The 22,721-nt window shown below is 43.9% G+C and overlaps 1 protein-coding gene across 1 annotated transcript in view; it reads right to left on the bottom strand.

Annotated features, from left to right (window-relative positions):
- LOC123285370 (coiled-coil domain-containing protein 93-like) overlaps nucleotides 1–21,918 on the bottom strand; it is a 60,061-nt gene extending 38,143 nt beyond the window's left edge. Inside the window, exons 1-3 of the mRNA XM_044769267.2 lie at nucleotides 21,604–21,918; nucleotides 20,762–20,818; nucleotides 6,010–6,110 (exon numbers count right to left, since the gene is read on the bottom strand). Of these exons, the coding sequence (XP_044625202.2) occupies nucleotides 6,010–6,110; nucleotides 20,762–20,818; nucleotides 21,604–21,666 (221 nt within the window). The 5' untranslated portion in view covers nucleotides 21,667–21,918. The remainder of the gene's footprint in view (nucleotides 1–6,009; nucleotides 6,111–20,761; nucleotides 20,819–21,603) is intronic.
- Nucleotides 21,919–22,721: the final 803 nt, after the last annotated feature.

Here is a 22,721-nt window from a genome sequence, read left to right on the forward strand (position 1 = left end):
TCTCTGTCAGCGGGACGACTCTCCAAGGCCATTCTCAGGAAGCCTGAGGGAAAGCAAGCTGTGGACGGGGAGGAAGGGTGGTCTGGGAACAACGGGAGAGGGTGTTTGTCCTCGCTTTGTTCTCCATTTCATCACAGCTGTGCGGGAGGAAAGCAGGCAGGGCAGGGTGTGTGTGCGTATGTGTGAGTGTGTGGGTGTGCATGTGCATACCTCAAGCTTCATCTCCATCTCCATCTCTCCTGGGGGAAGCCAGATCCCCTACCTGTGAGCGGCCCTGTGGAGGGGCCCACATGGTGAGGACTTGACGCCTCCTGCCGCCAGCCACACACAGGAGATTACAGGTAGATCTCCAGCCCTGGAACGAGGCGGCCACAGCTGACATCCTCACTGACCCCACGAGAGCCCTGAGTCAGAGCTGCCCAGCCATGCTGCCCCTGGGCTCCTGACCCACAGAGACCAGAAAATAAACACTTACTGCAGTAGCTGCTCAGTGTCAGGGTCATTTGTCACCCAGCAGGAGAGAGACCCCTCCTCAGAGCCTCTCCGCTATCCCCCCGCTTGGCAGCTTTCACTCAGGGCCCCTGGAGCTGTCTCACGTCTGTTTACTGTCTCTGCCTTTCTTGTTAGGAGGAAGCCCCCGTGAGGACAGGGGATTTGTTAGGTTCACTGTAGGGTCCCCACATTCCAAGACAGTACAGAGGCTCCTTGACAAATGGCTGAGGTGCAGCAATGCGGCAAACCAGTAGCCCCATCACTCTGACCTCCCGTGTCTGAGGAGCCAGAATATGACAGGGAACAAGCACGAGCCCTGAGTCAGTCCTTCCTGGTCCCAGCCCCAAGCAGCATGAGTCACCCAACCTGTAGGAGCCTCGGTTTGCTAGTCTGTGGATCAAGGATGTTAGTAACAGCTGGAAGTCAGGCCAGTGTGCGCTGTGGAGGCTAGGGGCTCTGAGAGCCAGTGCTCCTGGGACAAAGAGGGAGCTTCCTGCTGTCCCCTATTATAGCACAATAGATAACTGAGCCTTCACCGGGCCTTCGGAGGGTGAAGGTACAGCTGATCATGTTTTTCACTCTTGTTTCACTTCTCTGGTGGACCCTGCAGGCTGATTCACTCAACATGTGTGCTGAGCCCCTCCTTCTGTGCTTGGCTGCATGGGAGTCTCTGGAAAAAACTGAAACCTGCATCTGCCTGACTCCCTTGCAGCCAGGGTTCTGCCAGTAGCCTCAGCTCCTCTGGACAGATGCCTGCCTGAGGTTTAAAACGTGGAAGGGAGCCCCCAAGGTGGTGGAGGATGGGGCTCCTGGCTGGCAGGGAACAGAGGGTCCAGTTCTCCCACAGCAGCATGCTCCAGTGTCTGGGCCTGAGCATCACAGGCAGTGGGGTTTCCACGGCAACAGTCGAGGGCGGGCTTACTGATTGTCCAGGTGACTGTTAGTGTTGTCCGTGGCCATGGGGCATCCAAGCTTGGTCCCCTGGTGGTCCTGGCATCTCAGTCCTAGCACCCATGAACAGATTCCCCTCTGCTCCAACCAGAAAGAATGGATTCTGTCATCTGCAACTAATCACTGAGACTGGCACAAGTTTAGATTCTGAAATCACCTCTATTGTTTGTCTCGTGTGAAAAAATACAGGAAAGTTTAAGAAAAATTAGTAAAAATCTTCTATAATCCCACTGCCTGGAAGTAATCACTGTAATATTTTTGCATGTTTCCTTCCGGACTTTGCCTTCTATCCATTTTGTTATATGGTCAAAATGACGGTTTATATCATCCTATGCCCGCTTTGCTCACTCAGCAGGGAGTGTAAAAGCGTCCCAGTCACCTTGTCCACGAGGCCTGCAGCAGCTTTCTAAACTAAGTCAGTTTCCTCTTTACCCACTCTTACTTTTTTTAAACCATATTCTTGAGGTATAATCGACATGGAAAGCTGTGCAGATTTCACACACACAATTTGATGACTTTGGAGATGAGTATTCATCTGTGAAACCATCACCATCTATGCCATGAACGTATCCATCACCTCCAGAAGTTTCCTCCACCCTTTTTATTTATTATTGTGTGTGTGTGTGATAAGAATATCTAACATAAGATTTACCCTCTGAGCAAAGTTTTAAATACAACACCCAGCACTATTACCCAGAGGCACAGTAGCTCTCCAGGACATGCTCACCTTGAGTAACTGGGACTGTACCCTTTGACTGACAGCTCTCCATTTCCCCTTTCCCCAGCCCCTGGCAACCACCACTCTACTCTCTTCTGTAAGTCTGACTGTTTTAGATGCCTCCAGTAAGTGGTATTACGTAGTATTTCTCCTTCTATGTCTGCCTTCCTTCACTTAGCATAATGTCTTCTAGACTCACCCAGGCTGTTAAAATGGCACGATTTCCTTCTTTTTTCAAGGATGAATAATATTCCATTATGTGTGGCTAGTGGCTACCATGTGGGAACTCACAGTTCTAAAAAACAAACTAAACATCAAGAACAATTGCCCCAGGACAAATTAAGACAAATATCAAACGATCTGCAACCCAGAACAAAATAGGGACATTAAAAAACCCTAAATATTAAGGACTGTGGGCCTTATTCTTTGTTCATCCAACAAGCATTTATTAACTACCTTCTATGAGCATGTCATGGGCCTCAACATCAGAGAGGACACAAACAGCCCGGGAGAGGCACATCATATTTCATTTACTAAGTACAGAATGAATTCAAGGCAACTCAAAATTAAGCGTCAAATGGCGTAGAGAAGGCTAACTCCAGCCTCTAGTGGCTGTGCTTCAAAATTCCACTTGCAAGTCAAACACACTGCACATAAAATGCATTTCCCCACAGTGGCAGTTTGTAGAGCATGGTTAGGTGTTTAAATTGGCTCCTAAAAGTTGACTGGACTCATAATAAAACTGAAATATTACAGAGTTTCAATTTTAAGTCAAAAATCAAAACTATGAGTTTTGTTTTTCCAACAGCATAACATTTGAATAAACATACTCAAACATGTTTTTAATGGACACACGGTCCTTAAGGCCTTCAGCAGGGCTGACCAGGCTTAAAGCTCAGCCTTATTTAAGCCACTGAAAGTCTAAAAGAAGGAATAAGCTGCAATGCTGACCTCAAAGCCAGATGCACTGTGGGCCTCGGCTGACGAGTGATCTTCAGCCCAAAGAGGAAACTCTAGTTTCAGACCTTCTTCCTCTCGGAGTCAAAATACTTTCCCTCTGATCAAGAGGTGAGATGAAGAGGAAAACAGAAGTCCTGACAACAGATGGGGGATCTGGATTCCTAGGGGGGGATGAGCAAGTAAGGGATGCCACAACATAAAGGGAGAGGCAGGATACAGCAGAGTGAGTCCCAGAGCCAGCAGGGGGCCAGCCTTGCTTGACTGGGGATGGGAAGGGGCTGCAGGGAGCGTTAGTGCTAGGGGTACTGAATATTTAGGGACAAGGAGAACTGAAAGGAGAGGCTCAGGATAGCATCCTCATTTGAATCTAAAGGTCCCATTTAAGGGCATTTGAGAACAGAAAACTGCTGCTGCTAATAATGATGGTGATAATGGTGATGACAGATAGCACCTAAGAGTTGACATTTACCACTTTCTACATAAGACAAACTGTTCAAAGTTATTCACATATATATTGTTATGTAATCCTCATTTAAGGGGAAAGGTCTCCATGCAGTGGAGAGTTCTGAACAGAACCCTGAGGAAAGAGTCGGAGAACCAGAAAGGAGGGGAGGGGACTTGCCAAAGAAGGAAAACAAAACACACTTGTTGGCACTTTAACTTTATCCAATATACTCTGTCAGTTTTAACAACCACTCCTTTCTTATTCGGTCTCAGACCAAATAACTAAGACTACACCTGTCTTTCTAAAACCAAGAGCCAGACTCTCACTGGAGGCTCAAACAATATTTCTAGATAACGATAATGACACGCTTTTAGAGCCCAACAAACCTGAGTTCAAGTCACAGTCTGAGGCTCTTAATAGTTCTTAACCGTTAGTAGTTGACCTTGGGCAAATTATTTTCTAACCCTTCTGAATGCTGTCTTTACCATTCTCACAAAGGAGAATGAGCTAAAAAAACTATCAAATGTCCTAAGTATCCACTTGCCCACCTCTCACAAACCCACTCTCTCCTTGCCAGAAAGCTCCACAGAAAGCAAAATAATCCCTCTCCCAAAAAAACAAAAACAAAAAATCCTCATCACACACCTACCCTCGTCTGAGAAATCAGGAGAACTCAGCATGACCCACCAACAGGAACTAAGATTGGTACTGCGACACTGTGCCCCTTTCTCACCCTCCAAATGTGAGAGGAGTCACAAACAGAAGCTGTGTCCTGCTCCCTTCCGTAAAGAAAGCCCAGCCTGACTCTGGCCTCAAACTGCACCAAGCACTCCTGAGGATGCAGAGGATGTCTCGAATTTACCCAGCCCTCCCAAGGTGATAACAGCTACCATATATCAGGCACCAAAAGATCCAATTTGAAACTGAGGATTTCAAAACAAAGTATCGAAATAGCGTCAGCATGGTCTCCGTGAGGTGGGTCATTTACCAACTCTCTGACTCCTTTTCACTCCCAGGAACATTGGAGGATCCATGATATTGGAAAAAATGGAGGTATGAACAATACAAACTAACAAACAGCACAAGATTCCCCTAAGTACTCTGGCTCTGGAACATGTGACATTCACAGAGGTTGTCTCTCCAGCTCTGGGTCACCCAGAGCAGTGCAGCCTCATCTACTCACTTGCAGCTTGGGCTTGGCTAGAAAGACCCCATCACGGTGCCCATGGCGTGCAACCGTCCAGCTGCACAGGGCCCCCACAGGCAGAAGGGCCCCCACAGGCAGAAGGGCCCCATACTTGGTTGTTGTTGCTGTCTTGAATTTCTTGACAATTAATCATTATTAATAATTCTTAACAAGGGGCCCTGCATTTTCATTTATATTGGGTCCCATAAATTACGTAGCTGCTCTGGTACTGCCTGACTCAGAAGAGGAGTTCAATTCACAGTAGCAACTTGTCAGCTGTGGGGGCAGCCAACACACCAGGTGGCTTAGGGACAGAACTAACAACTAGTTAGAAAACAGACTAGTTTTCATCCTTGGGAAGGAAGGACTTGACCCCACACTACTCCCTCAAAAACAAAAACAAAGTGGTGATTGCAATTCCATTTGAAAGATGGAACAATTAAGCCAATTAAGCCTAATTTCCGCTGGTTCTATTACCCCAGAGGGGGAAGCCATCGAGTGCTCACTTAGGGAGACACTAGGTGGTAGTGCTGTTAGTTCCAGCCACCCAAGGAGGGTTGGGTTAGGAGGCAGCGCACAGCAACCACTTCCAGCATAAAGGAAGAAGCACAAGGAGGCACACTCACATCAAGGAGTCAGTCACCCTAAGTAGAAAACGCAGGACATGAACGAAGGTCAACACCCAGGGTCAACCAAAAATTCAGTGAGGAGAAGCACTTCCGTGTGTGTGTTTTACAGAAAAACTGAGCATCTAAGAGTTGCTTTTTTAAAAATTAGAGACTTTTTTAAGAAGTAACAAACCACTTCTAAATTCTTTTTTCTGGTTAGGACAATTCTTCACAGGAAACCAAAACTCTTATTCTAACACTTAAGGAAGTAAAACTGCTATAACTGCTTTCAATTCTTTAGTTTATCTAAAGATTTCAACAAATGGCGGGGGCACGAAGTGCAGACCCTCCCTCCAGCTGCTGCAAATGCCCCGAACACCCCAACCCCCCAAGGAAGGCAGAGCCAGGGCTCCCTGTTACACCCGCAATTCCAGAGAGGAATTTCAAAGGTCAGGTCTCTAGCACCATCAGGAAACTTGGCTAACAACTTGAGAGAGAAAAGCCCCTGACACTGGAAATCTAGGGCCAAAAACAGCAAACTCAATCAGGTAAAAGTCAACCAAGTTAATCGCAATGAAGCCATTCAAATTAGCTTTTCTTTCCAATGGTTCTATAAAACAGACACTTTAGACAGGGTCCCATTCATTACCTGCCATATTCCAAAAGTGTAGCATGGATTCGAGATTCTTCATCAAGCAGCTCCTCTGCTCCCTGCTGGCGTTTGTATTTCTGACGGGGCTTGTAAACATCCTAAGAAGTGGAGGAGACAGGGCAGTTACTGCGTGTGAGAAGGCTCTCCTCCTGAGCTGGCTGCCAGATGCGTCCAGTCAGGCAGGGAGTGAGTCCTTCCCCATCAGGGCGAGCGCGCAGCTCTCCTGCGGGTCCACAGGGCGCACTCAGGGTCACTGCCTTCAAGGAGTCTGCTCCTTTGACTTCCGTACAGGTAGAAGTATTTCCACCCAATCTATTGTGTGCCAACTTTGTTTCAACTTGGCGGGTTTTTTTGGTCCTATGACATTTTCATATTTTATGTAGTCAAAGTTATTAATCATTTTATATCTTACTTCCTATCCTAGGGATTGTGAAAAAAATTCTGGTATCTTACTTTTGTAACTTATATTTAGCTCTTTCATCCATCCAGGTTTTCTTTTTTTTGGTACAGTGAAAGGTAGGGATATTTTTTCCTGAATGGAAAATTAAGAATCCCAGCATTATCACTCTAATAGTCATTCTTCCCTGATTTGAAATGGCATGCATATTTAACATATGCCAATATTATCCTCTTCAATTGCTCTTGCTTTATGAGTCTCTATCATGTCTCCACTGTCCTTTTTCAAATTTCCTGACTATTCTTACACATTTTCTCTTCCAAATGAATCACAGTATCAGCTTATCAAGTTCATTATGGAAAACTATTGTTTTGATTAGTATCACCTCAAATTTATAGGTTTCTTCGGGAAGAACCAAGATCTTTATAATATTGAGTGTTGCACTGAGAAACAAGGGTTCTCTCTGTATTCAAATCTTTTTTATTCCTCAATAAAATTTTCCAGAAAAAACACAAATTTTGCACAGTCACTACATATCCAGACCTTTCCACCACCCAGAGTGGCAAACCAGTTCAACAATCACAGACATATATATGTTAACCCAGAATCCTTAAAAAAAAGTCCTGAAATGGCAAAGGAGATGTCAATTCTTAGGCTCTAATACAAGAAAAGGAGAGTGGATACAAATCCTTCAGAGATACATATCTTTTTTTATAAAAGTGTTTCAAGGTTTATCCTCAAAAAGATGTATGAAAACATAAAATGCGCTAAAAATTTTCACTGACTTTTTAAATTACTAGAGTGTGATTTAGTTATAAATGCAGAAGAAAATATAGATCTATTTTGTGTAGGACACCTTCTGAAACTATATATCTCTCTATATATCTACATATACATGTCTTTTATATATATATCTTTTCTCTTTCTCTCTCTCCCTGTCTTCTAAACAAAGCATACGGCATGTAACAGGTGCTCAATTAATGTTGGTCTTCACCTCCAGATAACCTGGTTTGTCATTCTACCCCAAATAAATGTCCTTGTTGACTGCCAAGCTAGCAGTCAAATAATACCTTAGTAATATTTTCTCAAGGCTCTGGGTACAAATAGGCAGCTGTTTACACAACCAAGGTATTCCATTTGTTTCTGGACCTTTTCTTCTCCACCACCAGAGTTCAACACATCTAATCTTTACCCGGACAACACCAAGACAAGTGTTCCTGTTAGGCTTCTCCAGATAGTGGCATTTTTATTCTAATTAGAATTGTTCCCCCCTTGAGAATTCTAGTTAATTTTATTATTTTACTTTTTATTATGAAAAGTTTCAAACATACAGAAAAACATTTGTTCTACAACACATACTACAGAATCTCAACAATTTTGTAGAAAAGGAATGGAAAAGAGTCCGGGATGATGCTGAAGGTTGTTCTTATAATTGCTGCCACAAACATTCCCTAGTTTGCTGCTAGTGTCTACATGAATAGGAAACTATGAAAAACATAAAACAAATTTATAGGGAAAGGAAAATATAATTAACCCATATGATGTCACTTACTGTGTATGGTTTAATTTCCATTGAGCTCAACTACTGTAGCAGTACCATATAATTGAGTTTAACTGCTATCTTCCTTAGTTACCACAGTCAATGACCTGAGACAGGAAACTGGATTCTTCCAAAGAAGACTGACTCCAAAGCGAGAGCATACTGAAACCAACAGCTACAAAGACCTTCTATTCTGGCAAACAATGACACTGTTGGCCTTTATGTAATTACTCCTTTACTTTAAAGCACCTCATATGCACCTCACCTTTTGCATTTTATAATTACTCTATGAAGTACAGGCAAGGCAGATGCTGTTACCTCCACGTTACTACTGAAGAAGCAGAGATTAAATAATTTGTCCAGGATCTCTAGAATAGTATCCAGCGTAGCCCTAGGTACCCTGGCTGCCAGTCCCAAGGTTTTTCCACTACACTAACTTGCCTCTGGTGGGCATTCTAGTCCCCCACCAGCCATTTCCGCTGAGCCCCCTCACAAGACTCACTACACAAGGTGAGGCTGCCACATGGATCGTTACAATGGTTTGCTTAGGGACCTAAATGTTATAGAGGTTTCCAGGCCAAGTGTAAAAAGAACTACTGCCGAGTCACCCTTCGCAGCAATAGGAGTCAGGAACACTGATGTCTAGTCCCATCTCTGCCACTAACTAGCTCTATGACCTTGGGAAAGGCAATTCCTCTCATTGGGCCTATTTCTTCATCTGTAAAATGAAGGTTGGACTAACAGATCTTGAAGGATACTCCCAGTCTCTCATTCTTCATGTTCTTTTAATCCTGCAAAGATACTGATGTGGTAACATAATTCCATCAATAATTTAAAGTCTGTGATTAATTAAAAAAATGCTTTACACTTGATTGTGTTTTTAAAAAAGAAACAGAATCAACTTATCTTTTGCCATTGATAGTGGGAGCAATAGTAATGGCAATCATTTATTGAATGCTGGGTATGTGCCAGGTATATACTGCTCTATATGTGCTGCTCATTTGATCCTCACATCTACGAGGGTAGCTATCCTTGTTTTCCTTGTACAGATGATGAAACAGGCACAGAGAGGTTAAACAGCTTGCCCGTGGGGACAAAGGTGGTAAATGATAGAGGCAGGATCACTCCAGAACTGGGACTCTGCAAGGTGTTTGATACCCCAACTTTGACCACACGTCATGGTGGGTTCTGATCATTTGTCTCAGTAGATGCTAAAGGACACATGCATGGGATTAAAAAATTAAGGGGAGTCCTTTGTAAAGCAGAGATTCTTCCACTGTGAGAGTCACACATCTCTATTTAGCAGGTTCACCGGTGAGAGCAACTGCTCTGAATCACATCCAAACACCAGGGTGAGGGAGTAGCAGAGCACAGCACCACAGCAGTGTCTGCAGCAAAGCCCTGATTGCTGCCCCTCACAACTCCTTTATGACCTAAAGGAGCAGGCAGTGAAACAGTCACTACCAACTTGGCATCCTACACTCCAAAGCTCCAGTGGGCCAGACCACACCCCACCCGGCAGGAAGCCACACTCCTGGGTTGCCTCCACTGACCTTAACAGCTCACTGTCACAGGGCTCAACAGGCAAACCCATAACAGACACGCCTCAGCCCGTGAGCCCCGTGAACAAACTGGCTTCCACCTAAAGGGGCTCCACAGATGTTTCCACCACCAAGGGCAAAGTCCTGAAAGATCCCATGAGAAAAAGTTATAACTGAGACAAATACATTTGTTTGCTTTTTCATTCTCACATTAATAAAACAACAACAAACAGAACAAAGTCCTGGGGACTGAGCAAAGGAAATGATGAGAGATGGACGGACGGCGATCATTTCTGAAGAGAGGAACATGTCTATAGACAGGAAAGTTAGCTGGGGAGGCAGACTTCTCCAGAGACCCCAAGCCTTAATTCTTTGCTCTTCTCTTTTACATGAGCCCTGCAGGCATGTCTTCTGCTCTGAGGTCCAGCACAAGTCCCGCCTCGGGTCTCCTTGAGTCTGTACCAAGCAGTATAACTTAGTAAATAAGAATCAGGTCACTGCATTATATATATGAGCCACAGATGGCTTCTGCATGTTGGCTCCTAGGTTTATTTCTTCACAGCAGTCTGAGACCTGTTGGCTCAAAAGCCTGCCAGTGCCAAACTCAAATTTTTACACAGCCAATTGTCTTAAACATGCCCCAAATAAGCAGACTCTTAGCCACTTACGGTCTGGGTACATTGCATACTCTGTGAAACTGCACCTAGCACGTGCTAACCATGCAGGATAAGTCCTGGGGCTATAAAGAACCCAAGCCCTTCAGACACTTCTAACCCAGAGACTTCCCTTTGTGCTGCTGAGCAACATCACCTAGACACTGAAACTTCCTCTGTGATGCCCCCTGGGGGGGGGTCCCTTCTTCCCTTCCCCTTCTGGATGGTGGCCCCTGTGCCTAAGCCTCTGGATGGCCACACATTGTGAGAGACTCCCTCACTGCACATGCAAACCTGTCAAAGCACAGCCCAAATAAAGCTTGTGTGCGCTACTGCCACCTTGTGGTCCCCAAACCCCGAATCTCTTACTGGAATGTCCCTGCTTTTACTCCAGCTCCTGGAATGTGGTCTGGCACACAGTGAGTGCTCAATTACTATTACTGAATGGTTGCCTGGCCCCGTGGCCGAAAAGTTAAGTTCGCGTGCTCTGCTTCGGTGGCCCAGGTTTTGCTGGTTCGGGTCTTGGGCGCGGCCCTAGCACTGCTCATCAAGCCGTGCTGAGGCAGCGTCCCACACAGCAGAGCCAGAATGACCTACCACTAGAATGTACAACTATGTACTGAGGGGCTTTGCCGAGAAGAAGAAGAAGAAGAAAAGACTGGTAACAGATGTTAGCTCAGATGTCAATCTTAAAACATATATATTATTGAATGAATACATGGGGTCAGACAGATAAGGTTTTAGTCCCTGCTCCAATACTCACTACCTGTCTGATTTAGGGCGAGTTATTTTAACCTCTGGTTTTCTATCTGTAAAACAGGTATAAGTAAAGTTATTGTGAGGATTAATCAATCAATATATTTAACGGTATCTGACAAATAATAAAGGATAAGACATATATTTTTTGCATATTTTTATCAGACATTTGCTGAATGAAGAGGCCCTCCTCACAGAATGCCCTATGGAAGAACACAGTGGAGTAGTAATTTTAAATGACCTGGTTTCTTAGATGGTCCAGTAAGTTCAGCAATGCATTTCCTTTCAACTAGACTGGAAGCTCTAAAAAGTCTTGTTTTTTCCTGTCCCCTCTATTCTCATACACAATTCTAAACATTACCAAAAAATGCTCAATAAATAATAAATGAATATATCTTTTGGGGTTTTGGGTCAAAATTCACAGGTACTCTCTACTCAAGGTTAAGAGAGAGTAATAGACTTCGCTGCACAGGACAGAGACTTCATGAACATGGAAGGCTGACAGCTCAAAAAGGAGGAAGTAAGCTATACAGCAGCACACTGAGACAAATGAGCGATTATTATGATGATGCAAAAGTGGAAGGTGGTAAGGGGAGGCTTGTCCTGGGTGGCAACAATTTCATTTTCTTACGTGCTTTGAAAAATACCACCTCTTATGAAGCAAGCCTTCTGCAAAGCAGCTAGCCATTCTGTGAAAAGGAGGTATGGAGAGGACAAGAAAGTAATGTGAAAATTAATAAACAGAAACTTCATTTACAATGGAGTCAGGAGGCCAGAAGAGGAAGCTCTCATGCCCTATAATGATGGCAAAGCCCAAGTGAATAAGACCAGCTCTTCTTGCCCAGCAAAAGCTCAGCCAGTGAGAGACTGTCACAACTCGGCCCATGGAAGCCAGTACACTGTGAACTCTCAATTCCTCCAATAGACTCTTTGTTTACAACCAGCCCTCCCCACTTCCTCTTCTCCTCTATGAACGAGTTCCTGCTCCCTTTGTTGCTCTGAACTTGCAAGGGGCTCACTATGGTTGTGGATCCTGAATTGCAATTCTCTGTTGATCCTGAATCATTTCATTGGAACTGTGCTGTTCAGCCTTCGGCCCCATTCCTTTGGAACTTGGCTGTTCAAGTGGAACTGGGCTGTTTAGCCTTTGGATTAGGATGTTCCACTGGAACTGTGCTTTTGGCCTTCAAGCTGACCCCCGCCACTCCCCCCCCCCACCCCAGATTAGGCTGTTCTCTTAGAATTGTGCTGGTATTAAACCTGCAGGCTGTTTAGGCTGTTTGAACACATTTTGAGGCCCCCTGTGTTGCACAGGGACCCTGGCTGATTTTATATTTAAAAACCATAGTTCTGAGCCAGCCCTGATGACCTAGTGGTTAAAGTTCAGTGCTACCACTTCAGCGGCCTGGGTTCACTTCCCAGTTGCAGAACCACACCATCCGTCTGTCAGTTGCCATGCTGTGGTGGCGGCTCACACAGAAGAATCAGAAAGACTTACAACTAGAGTATACAACTATATACTGGGACTCTGGGGAGGAAAAAGAGGAATATTGGCAACAGATGTTAGCTCAGGGTGAATCTTCCCCTGCCAAAAAAATAATAATTCAAAGATAATCAAGTTTAAAAAAATGAATAAAAAAAAAACAAAACGTAAGATTGCCCTCATACGCCATATTTAAAAACAATAACAATGACAACAACAAAAAAAAACATAGTCCTCACTCATTCACGTTTCTAACTAAATGGATGAACTTAACCAAAGGTAATTTAGAACACCAATGGCAATCATAGGGAACTCTTGAACTCTCCAAACTTACTTTTTTTAAAACCAAACCAGACAACCATAGCTCCATAATTTCCAAAACTGAATGCAATACCTATTTTGAATGGTATTTTGAGGCTTCCAAACATTATCACAAGTCTAAAATTGCCTCTTTTGCAAAATAAAAATGATTAAAGAAAGATAAAATGGCTTCCCAAACTTGACATTCCTCTTTCCCGGCTTCTTTATCTCAGGCTCTGCCAAGGGCCAAGCATGGAAATTTGTCCAGGACTTCCAAGCAATAAACAACATTGTTATCCCTTGACATCCTGTTGTTCCTAATCCTCATATGCTACTAACACCCATTCTCAGTGGAAATAGATCCCTTATGTAACTGATTTATGCACTGTGTTCTTAGTGTCTTCTGGTTGATAAAGCTAGCTGGTACCTTTTTGCCTTTACTTGGGAAGGAAAACAATTCACCTGTACAGTAACACCTCAGGATCTTACTGAGAGTCCCCATTTCTCACGAATCCTGAAAGCTGATCTGGACGATAGAAAGTTCCCTAGGGGTTCTAATTGCTGCAATATGTGGGCCATCTGCTTCTTTGCTCATCTTCCCTTGCCTCCTCACAGGAAGACAGCATCCAATCACTAAAGCTTTTAGCCTTTAAGGGACACAAGTCACTAACAAAAAATTGTAGTTTGCCCAAACCCAGGTTCGATATTTAGGGCATCTGATATCAGAACAAGGGCCACACCTAGATCCAGATAGGCTTCATAGTGTCCTGTTTCCAAAACCCAAAACTAAGCACCAACTGTGAGGTTTTCTTGGGTTAGTTGGCTACTGCCAAAATTGGATTCCAAATTTCTCTCTTATGGCCAAACCTCTGTATGTTTTACTAAAGAAAAACCCCAACCCAAAGGAGAGTTTAACAAATCCACCTGCCCTTGGACATCCCAACTATCAGATTCCCTTTTTCCTTTTTGTATATGAAAAGAAAGGGAATGCCCCTGGGGTGCTCACATGAAGACAGAGAGACCACCATGGACCCATAGGGTATTATAGCCAGCAAGTGGACCTTGTAGCAAGGGGATATCCCCTTGTCTTAGAACCAAAGCTGCCACTGCCCTTTAGGTCAAGGCCACCAAGGAAATTGTGGGATCCCCTTCAACTATCTTTGTACCTCATGCAGTAGAAGCCCTCCTGAATTCTCACCACACTCAACATACTTCAGCCAGCTGCCTCATCTCCTATGAAATCCTTTTGGTAACTGCTTCTCACGTAACTCTATCACATTGTAATAAACGTAACCTGCTACTCTTCTCCCCTCCAGTACCAACAAAGCCCCTCACGACAATTTAACACCGCCAGATCACCTCCTGACCCCTCAGGATGATCTCAGGAAACTCCCTCGAGTAACATCAACTTCTCATGGTTCACTGCTGGTTCTTATTTAAAAGGCGACAATGGCAAACACTGTGCTGGGTATGCTATTGCAACTCCTTTTGATATTGTTCAGGCAGCACCATTACCTATGGCTACTTCAGCCCAACAGGTCTAATTATAGGCTATAACACAGGCTTGTACTTTAGCCACGGGCAAAACTGCCAACATTTATACTAACAGTAGACACACTTTCAGAGTAAGCTTATGATTTTGGAATGTTGTGAAAGAAATGGGGCTTGCCTACTTAAAAATGGCCCCTACACTCAGAAATTATTAGATGCTATACTTTTACCTGCTCTTTAGCTATTATCAAGATACCGGGGCATTCTAAACTTGAATCTCTGGAAGCAAAAGAAAATCACCTTGCTGAAACTTCCACAAGGAATACTGCCCTTAAAGGAACCAACAGCAGCCAAGCCTTTGTCATGATCCAAAGGGATATTTCCCCAAACGATAACTTAGCAAAACTGGCTAGAGAAGCCTAACAATTGGCCTCAGAAGAGGAAAAAGAGTGGAAATTCAACAGTTGTTGGTTTGATAAGAGAAGAGAAAGCTCTGGTTCAAACTAAATACCAACCAAGTCCTACCACGGACTCCAGAATGCCCCCTCCTAAACAGTGTACATGCATTTAACCACTTGTCTATTGACAAAGTGATAGCATTCATGAATCAATATTGGTGGGGAAATAGAAACAAGGCCACAAGAAATGCATACCTCACTTGTTCCACTTGTCCAAAATATAATCCAGGGAAGCCTGTTTGTATTGTTCCCAGACATTTTAAATGGTCTAACGAACCAGTCGAGGTTTGGCAAATGAATTTCATCCAACTTCCCCTGTCTCGTGGATATAAATTTGTTTAATCATGGTCTGTGTCTTCTCACTGCACTGAAGCCTTCCTTTGCAGACAGGCTAATGCCTCTTCTGTAGCTAAGATCCTTTTGGAAAGGAGATCCCACCTGCGGAACTCCTCTGGAACTTCATGATGATCGAGGAACCCCTTTTACCTGTCAGGTACTTTGCAACACGGTAAAGGTCTAACAGATGCTAACAAAATTAAGCACGTTCTGGTAGAGCAATCTTTTCACGGTGTGCTCCAGCGAGACCAAGACCTTAAGCATCACACCTTGCACCCTGGAGATTCCATCTATTAGAAAAGACACCTCCAGAAGGACTCTCTTCAACCTCTCTGGAAAGGCCCCTATCAGGTACTGCTAACTAACCCCTCCTCCACAAAACTCTTGGAATAGACTCTTGGATTCATGTGACACATCTAAAGAAACCACCAAACCATGAGCAGACCTGCACATCATCTGGTGACTTGAAAGTAAAGATTTCCTGGAATTAAAGCAGATGACATCTGATGAGACAGCTTTCCCAAGATGTCCAGACGAGGCCTGCTGGGAGCTTGTCTGCCAAACCTCTGATGCTGACATAACGCTTCAGATGACCTCCAATGCCTATGATCTTGATAAGATATGGACTTAAGGAAGAAAAAAACCACCCTGAGAATTCTCCCTCCTATTCCTCCCTGTTACTTGAATGTGACCTCAATAGGTTTCCAACCTGTGCACTTTCCCTCTGATGTGGGACTCGACACCCAGGAAAATTCCTTAGCACCAGGAATAAAGGCCGATAAAATCAGGAAAACCTCTCAATCAGCGATGCTTTCAGAGAAAGGTCTTGATCAAAAGAGAAAAATGTGAAAATTAATAAATAGAAACCTCATTTAAAATGGAGTCAGGAGGCCAGAAGGGGAAGCTCTCACATCCTACAACAATGGTCCAGCCCACGTGGAAGAAGAAAGACTTCCTCTTCTTGTCCAGCCAATGAGAGACTGTCACAGCTAGTGAGAGAGTGTCACAACTCAGCCAGTGAAAAGCCAGTACACTTTGAACTCTGAGTTCCTCCAATGGACTCTTTGTTTACATTAGCCCTCCCCACATCCTCTTCCCCTCTGTGAAAGAGTTTCTCCTCCCCTTGTTGCTTGGACCTTGCAAGTGGCTCACCATGGTGACAGATGCCTAACTGCAATTCTCTGTTGATCCCGAATAAACTCATTTTTGCTGGAGAAATAACTGGCTGTCTATTGTTTAAAGTCAACACCAACACATTTCAAAGAAAAAAGCAGAAGCACTGGGAATAATCCCCAGGAGAAAGAAAAATAAGGCCTAGACAAAGAGAATATCCCAGGTGATGAGCTCAAAAGTTAAAGTTCACAACAGCCTTTCAGCCTGGTAATCTGGCAAAAGGTCCTAATAGCTTTAGGCATAACCTCTGACCCACTTCCACTTCATGGAATGTATCCTAAGTAAATAATTAAAGATAAAAGAAAAAATTTAGCCATGATGATGTCCTACATAATAGCCAAAAGAAAAAAAAAAGATACAAACTAAGCTAGTTAATTAGTACCACACAATGAATGCTCAACAGCCACTAAAAACGATCACAGCCACTACAGCTATGGAGGCATATTTACTGGCATGGAAAGATATCTTCAATTACATTGTTAAGCAAAATGAGCAAACAACAAAACAGAATATACAGTATAATACCAGTTTTTCTTCTCTCTAATTCTCTATATTGATAGCTGTAAACCCTGTATTTCATGCTTGGAATAGAAGTGAGTATTCCTGGCTGGTGGTATCATGGGTGATTCAGTCTTTGTACTTTTCCTCCAATTTCTAGTTTTTTATCATTATTACTAGAGTACCAGTACAAAAGAAAAACAAGCTTTTTTAAAACAAAAAGTCATGCACCAAAAAAAAGCCTGGGCTACATAACCAAGCATGAATGCAAAGACTGGAATAGTCCTATAAGGATGGCTAAAGATAAGAATAAGCTAAATATTTTGAAAAACATTAAAATGTTTAATATTGATTTTTTTAAAGAGGTCATATCTAAACAAGAGTAAGTAAAAGCCTACTGGTTGAGGCACAACAGTATCACGCTAATAGATGAAAAAAGAAGACAACACAACAATCTCCACTTAGCATCTATTGTCCAGCTGGACAAGGGGTCTTCAAATAGGAAAAGTCACAGGAATTGGCCCCACAAGGAACCGAAGTGGTGGTGGGAGAGCACCCAACCACTCTGGATGCGTCTGAGTCTCTGGGACCCAGAAGAATAATTGCCCAGAGTGTGGAAATGTCAAGAACATTACTACAAAATTGGGGCCAGCAATACGTGAGAAATCAGAGACCAGGTGAAGAGGGAGAAAACTGGAAAAAGCACCAACATCTGTTGTATTTGAGGAGTCAGATATAAAATCAAACTCTGGCTGCCTCTTCCTAGCTCTGCAACTATGTAGGCATTTTACTAACCTTTCTGAGCTTCAACTTACTGATTTCTAAAATGAAAATAATAATATAGAACTCCCTGAGTGTTGGTGAGGAGTCAATGAAATAACATGTGTAAAATGCCTAATTAGGTGCCATGCTCCTCGGAGGCCGTCAGTCAATAAATAGCAACTACACACTTTTTTTTTTTTGAGGAAGATTAGTCCTCAGCTAACTGCTGCCAATCCTCCTCTTTTTGCTGAAGAAGACTGGCCCTGAGCTAACATGTGTGCCCATCTTCCTCTACTTTATATGTGGGACGCCTACCACAGCATGGCTTGCCAAGTGGTGCTATGTCCACACTCAGGATCCAAACCAGCAAACCCTAGGCCGCCAAAGCACAACATGCGAACTTAACTGCTGCGCCACCAGGCCAGCCCCTAAATACATATTTTATTAGCGGCTGGGTCTAGAAACCAGGCACCTATATTAAAATGTTTGGCCACATTTTAATCCTCAATTTACCATTCATAATTTAAATTTGAGATTCCAGATTTATCAATAAGGAGCAAGTTACAAACACTGATGAGGCATCTGAAGGGCTGTACTGGGAAAAGGCTAGAAGGAGAAGAAAACTCCCTTCAGGGCCTGAGACTGGTGAAGAGCCACAAGCCCTGGCCATCTAGGAAGGATTTCATTACCTTTACCAAGGGAAGGATTTTCCTTGGGGACAGTGACAACAATAACAAACAGCAAGCTGCTCCACTTCTTACACTGATTCACAAGAATAAGCCAGGGACATGCAGTGCAGCCCTGGAGTCTCTTGCAAGCTTCTGGGACTCTTATTTCCAGGCTGCAAGGAAGCACTCGCAAAAGCGAGGGGCAGGAGGGATGGAGGTTAACAGCAACGCAGATCAGTTAAGAAACCTAAGAAGACAGAATCCGGAAGTGAGAAGTATTTTCAGTAGACAGGGAAAGAAGAAAACAAAGCCCAAAGGCCAGGTCTGGCCTTCCATAAAAATTCTTTATCATTCCTGCTACAAATGTACTGACAGACAATTGAGGAGTAAGTTCACACATAAAGAGAAAAAAACTATGCAACTTGAACTATTATCAAAGACACTTGCAAATATTTTTCCACTTTTGTTTTTCTTGATATTATTTTCTCATTAGCTGCAAACACCGTTTTCTCTAGAAGCTCACAGCATAGTGGTTACAAGAGTTTGCCTGCAGTCTCCACCATCACCAATGTGACCTTGGACAACATACATAAGCTAGCTGTGCTTTAGTCTCCTCATCTGTAAAAAATACTCCTTTTTCCTAGGGTTGCTGTGAGGCTAGATGAGTTATATATAAATGCTTAGAACAACGTCTGGGCACCAGATTTTTGTCTTTGTCTCCTTAAATTCTACACAGTTACATTACCAAGCAGATGATTTTCTTTAAAAACTCCACTACAAATGAGAAGAAGAAATAATGTGTCTCTAGAGGCCTGAAATGTCTGATGGGTACAGAGAGGCCAGTCCCAGTTCCACTGATAGGAGGACTGACAGCTATGCTGGCCTTCTATTCTCACTGATAAGGCTGAAAACCGTAATGTTTTCCCACTCACCACGCACGGCTCAGAGTGAGATTTACACAGGAAGATATTCAACTAAGCATTCATTTAAAAAGTTTACTTTTATTTTCTGTTTTTGAATAGGTGATACACAGACTTGGTATAAAATTCAAATACTACGAGGTTTATAGGGAAAAGAGAATTTCCCTTCCTCTCCTGCCCCAGCTCCCAATTCCCTGTATCAGAGCTAGGCTGTCATCTGATTCTCGTATCTTTCCAGAAATGAAGCATCATTTAAAAGAAGAGAAAGCAACAGCATATCCAACCAAGTGGTTATTATTTGTAATGACAAATGCTGTTAGGAGGAGTCTTTAATAGCATACAAAAGACTCTATACTGGGGGGCCGGCCCGGTGGCACAGCAGTTAAGTTTGCATGTTCCACTTCGGTGGCCTGGGGTTTGCTGGTTCGGATCCCGGTTGAGGACATGGCACCTCCTGGCAAGCCATGCTGTGGCAGGTGTCCCACATATAAAGGAGAGGAAGATGGGCACGGATGTTAGCTCAGGGCCAGTCTTCCTCAGCAAAAAGAGGAGGATTGACAGCAGAGGTTAGCTCAGGGCTAATCTTTCTCAAAAAAAACAAAAAACAAAAAACTCCATATTGGTAAGTGAAAAACACTACAAAATTATATTTAAAGCATAATTCTATAAAAATGCACATTAAAAATATGAAAGAAACATGTCCAACCATCAGAAGTGGCTGCTTCAGTCTTGTGAAATTAACGTTGAGTTTCTTCCCTTGTAGCTGTCAACCTTTTTAAAAAAAACACTTTAAGGATATTCTAAACTGAACACCTATTTCATAACCAGGAAAAAAAATTACTCTGCTGTCATAGCATGTCCTCTTCTTTTTGTTACTTAATACTGCCACCAAACTTACAATTGTATCTGGCTTCACAGCCTAACTATCTTAAAGGTTTTCCACTCTTCCTATTTCCAAAATGGAACAGGGGAAAAAATACGCATGACAACTATAAAGCGACAAAGACTTTTTTTGTTTTAAACAAGCACTTTATGTCTTTTATCATCAAACGACTGATACTCTTTTCAGAATAATCACTTTGGGAGACCACACACTTATTCTTAAAGTGAAAAACAGGCAAAACAGCATGATGTATTATTTCCGGAAGAAAGAGAATTTGCACCTTGGCACTGAGGCTCCACTCCCATCAGTTCAGGTAGGAAGGCTGGGTGGTGAGTGGGGGCGGGCTGACCGGGTTCTGCTGGGCTCTGGCCCAGAGTGTTCTGAAAAGGCCCGAAGCTCCTCTACCCCTTGTGCTAGAGAAGTGGGCACACGCATACAGATTCCCAGAGGTTACAACAGGCTGCGCATGGTGACAGAGGCCATCCCAGAAAATTCCACAGAAGCTACTCTTTCTCCAAAGCCACCATGGGGGCAGCAACCTCAATCTACCCTCTCCAGGTCAGCATCTCCTCTTTGGAGCTACTCAAAGTTTATACCTGCACTGGGACAAACAAGGAAGGGCTACGAGTTTGGAATATTTCTCCCTTGAAACCGAAACTAAGAAAAACACTGTGCAGTGGTCGTGGCAAGTTCTCCCCGTGAACGCCGGGTCCAGACAGCGGGCACAGAAGGCAGGGCTTCCCTCACACCCCAACCTGAGGCCAGCTCCTGGGCAGCCCCAGCAGACGGAGCCTAAGGGAGCAGGGCGTTTGTGACTAAACCAAAGGGCTATCTGGAGGCTGTGAACCTACGTTCTTCTCTTACACAGGGACTCGGACAGGCGAACTTACTGAGAGGTCAACAACAGTCTTGACAGCCTTTTCTTTTCTCTTGAGGAAGTCATCATCCTGTAAGACAAAACAAGGAATAAACAAATCTTGTGCGAAGACTGCAACGCACTGAACTGCTCAGACGTCTGCCTATAAACCGACTTCCCGTCACTACCTCACCTGAACCAGTCTCAGTTTTCTAACAAACTGGAATACATTCTGCACGGGAAAAAGCTGCCGCCTCTGCAGCTGGCTCCAAAACAGAGCTCTATAGTCAGAGAGAAAAACGGGGACCACTGAGTGCAGTGGTGACGACAAGTATTCTCATTTCAAATCCTTATGAGCTCGGAAGCCTCAGGCAAGTTACCTAGCCTCTGAGCCTCAGTCTCTCCATCTGTAAAACAGGGACAGAAACACCTATCTCAGGGGGCAGTCATGAGGATTAAAGAGTAGAAGGCAGGTGATGTGCTGGGGCTAGAATGTAGTAAGCATTTCATAGTGATGAGCTATTGTTGTTGTTGTGATTACCTTCCAACTGTTACTCTAAGAATGTTCTAGGCAAGTGGTCTCTTGAGAAGCTTTATATGACTATACAAAAATATACTCATGTTCCTATAATTTAATAAAAATAATGGATCAAGTACCAAAACTGACAGAAAAGGACAAAACCATAGGGCTTTCCACTCAGTGCCCATTTAAAGAGGCAGTTCTAGCGACCCAGGAGGCCCAGTCTCAGTGCTGCCCAGGCAGAGGCAGAGATGCCATATGGGTTGGGAGTGCAGGGCACCCTGCGCTCACTCTGCTCCTTCTAAGTGTGCACCCATGCTCTCAGCTGGACAAGAAAAGAAAATGAGAACACTGACCTCAGGGAGACTGTAGGTCTTCTGGAACTGGGACACAGAGTAGGAGTGGATGTAGTCACCCATCTCTTCTTTTGTTTCTATAGCTCGCTTCACCAGCCACTGCAGAAGAAAGTTAGGAAACGTGAGCCGATGGGGTGAAACACCACTGCGGTGAAGGCCAACTCACCACTCGTGAACCCAAATCACTGTCCTTGAACTGACCAAGTGATGACAAGCTATCAACAAACACTGTCCTATAGCAAAAGCAACTGGCTTAGCGTCTGAGAGCTGAGCAGCTGTGCAGGAGGAGCCTCACTTCAGAGCCTCAGGCCTCAGTTTCCCTCTCCATGTAAAGTGAAACTGAGAATGTCAGTTCCTTTCACCTCACAGAGCTACTGTGGGAGCAAATGAAACCACATGTACTAGAGTGCTTTGTAAATACCCGAAACATAACACAAATGCAGCTATCCCCACAACCACCTGGTTCTAGCGATGGATCTCAGCGTCATTCTTTTTCCTGCTTCTTGCACCACAGACCAGAGAAAGGGGAAGAACCAGAGAGAACCCCTAGTATAACCCTCAAGTGACAGATGAGAAAACATCCCCAAACTATTCAGATGTGAGAACAGGGTGTACTGAGTACACAGCCTTGGGCTTCGGGTTAGCTTGGCACTCACAACATTCTCTCTCTCAATCCGCACAATGCTACAAGGTGGCTGGTACTGGCCGCGATGACAGAACCTGAAGCTCAGAGAGACTACGTAACTTGCCCATTGATCCACAGCTAGCAAACCACAAAGCTGGGTGTCACAACTCACAGGCTCTTCCACACCAGAAGGCTGGACATATGGGCTTCATTAAATGTTTCCCAGCTCTTTTGGGCTGATGTGCAAAAGGAGGTGTTTCTCCCTACCTAAAACTCCAGTTAATTAAAACACACACATACACACACCCACACACCATAACCTGTGGAAGATTCCAGTGCTCTGAGGGTAAGAACGCAAAGTCAAATAAGAGCCTTTGTTGTCCTCCCCTGGCTCTTCATTCAATTCCTGTACTACTGAAGAACATCATGGAGGGGGTGCCATCTGTCAGGCTTGCCATTCTCTCTCCAGAGAGAGCCACTACATCTCAAAAGC

This window comes from Equus asinus, chromosome 4, assembly GCF_041296235.1.
Source record: "Equus asinus isolate D_3611 breed Donkey chromosome 4, EquAss-T2T_v2, whole genome shotgun sequence".
Taxonomy (NCBI): domain Eukaryota; kingdom Metazoa; phylum Chordata; class Mammalia; order Perissodactyla; family Equidae; genus Equus; species Equus asinus.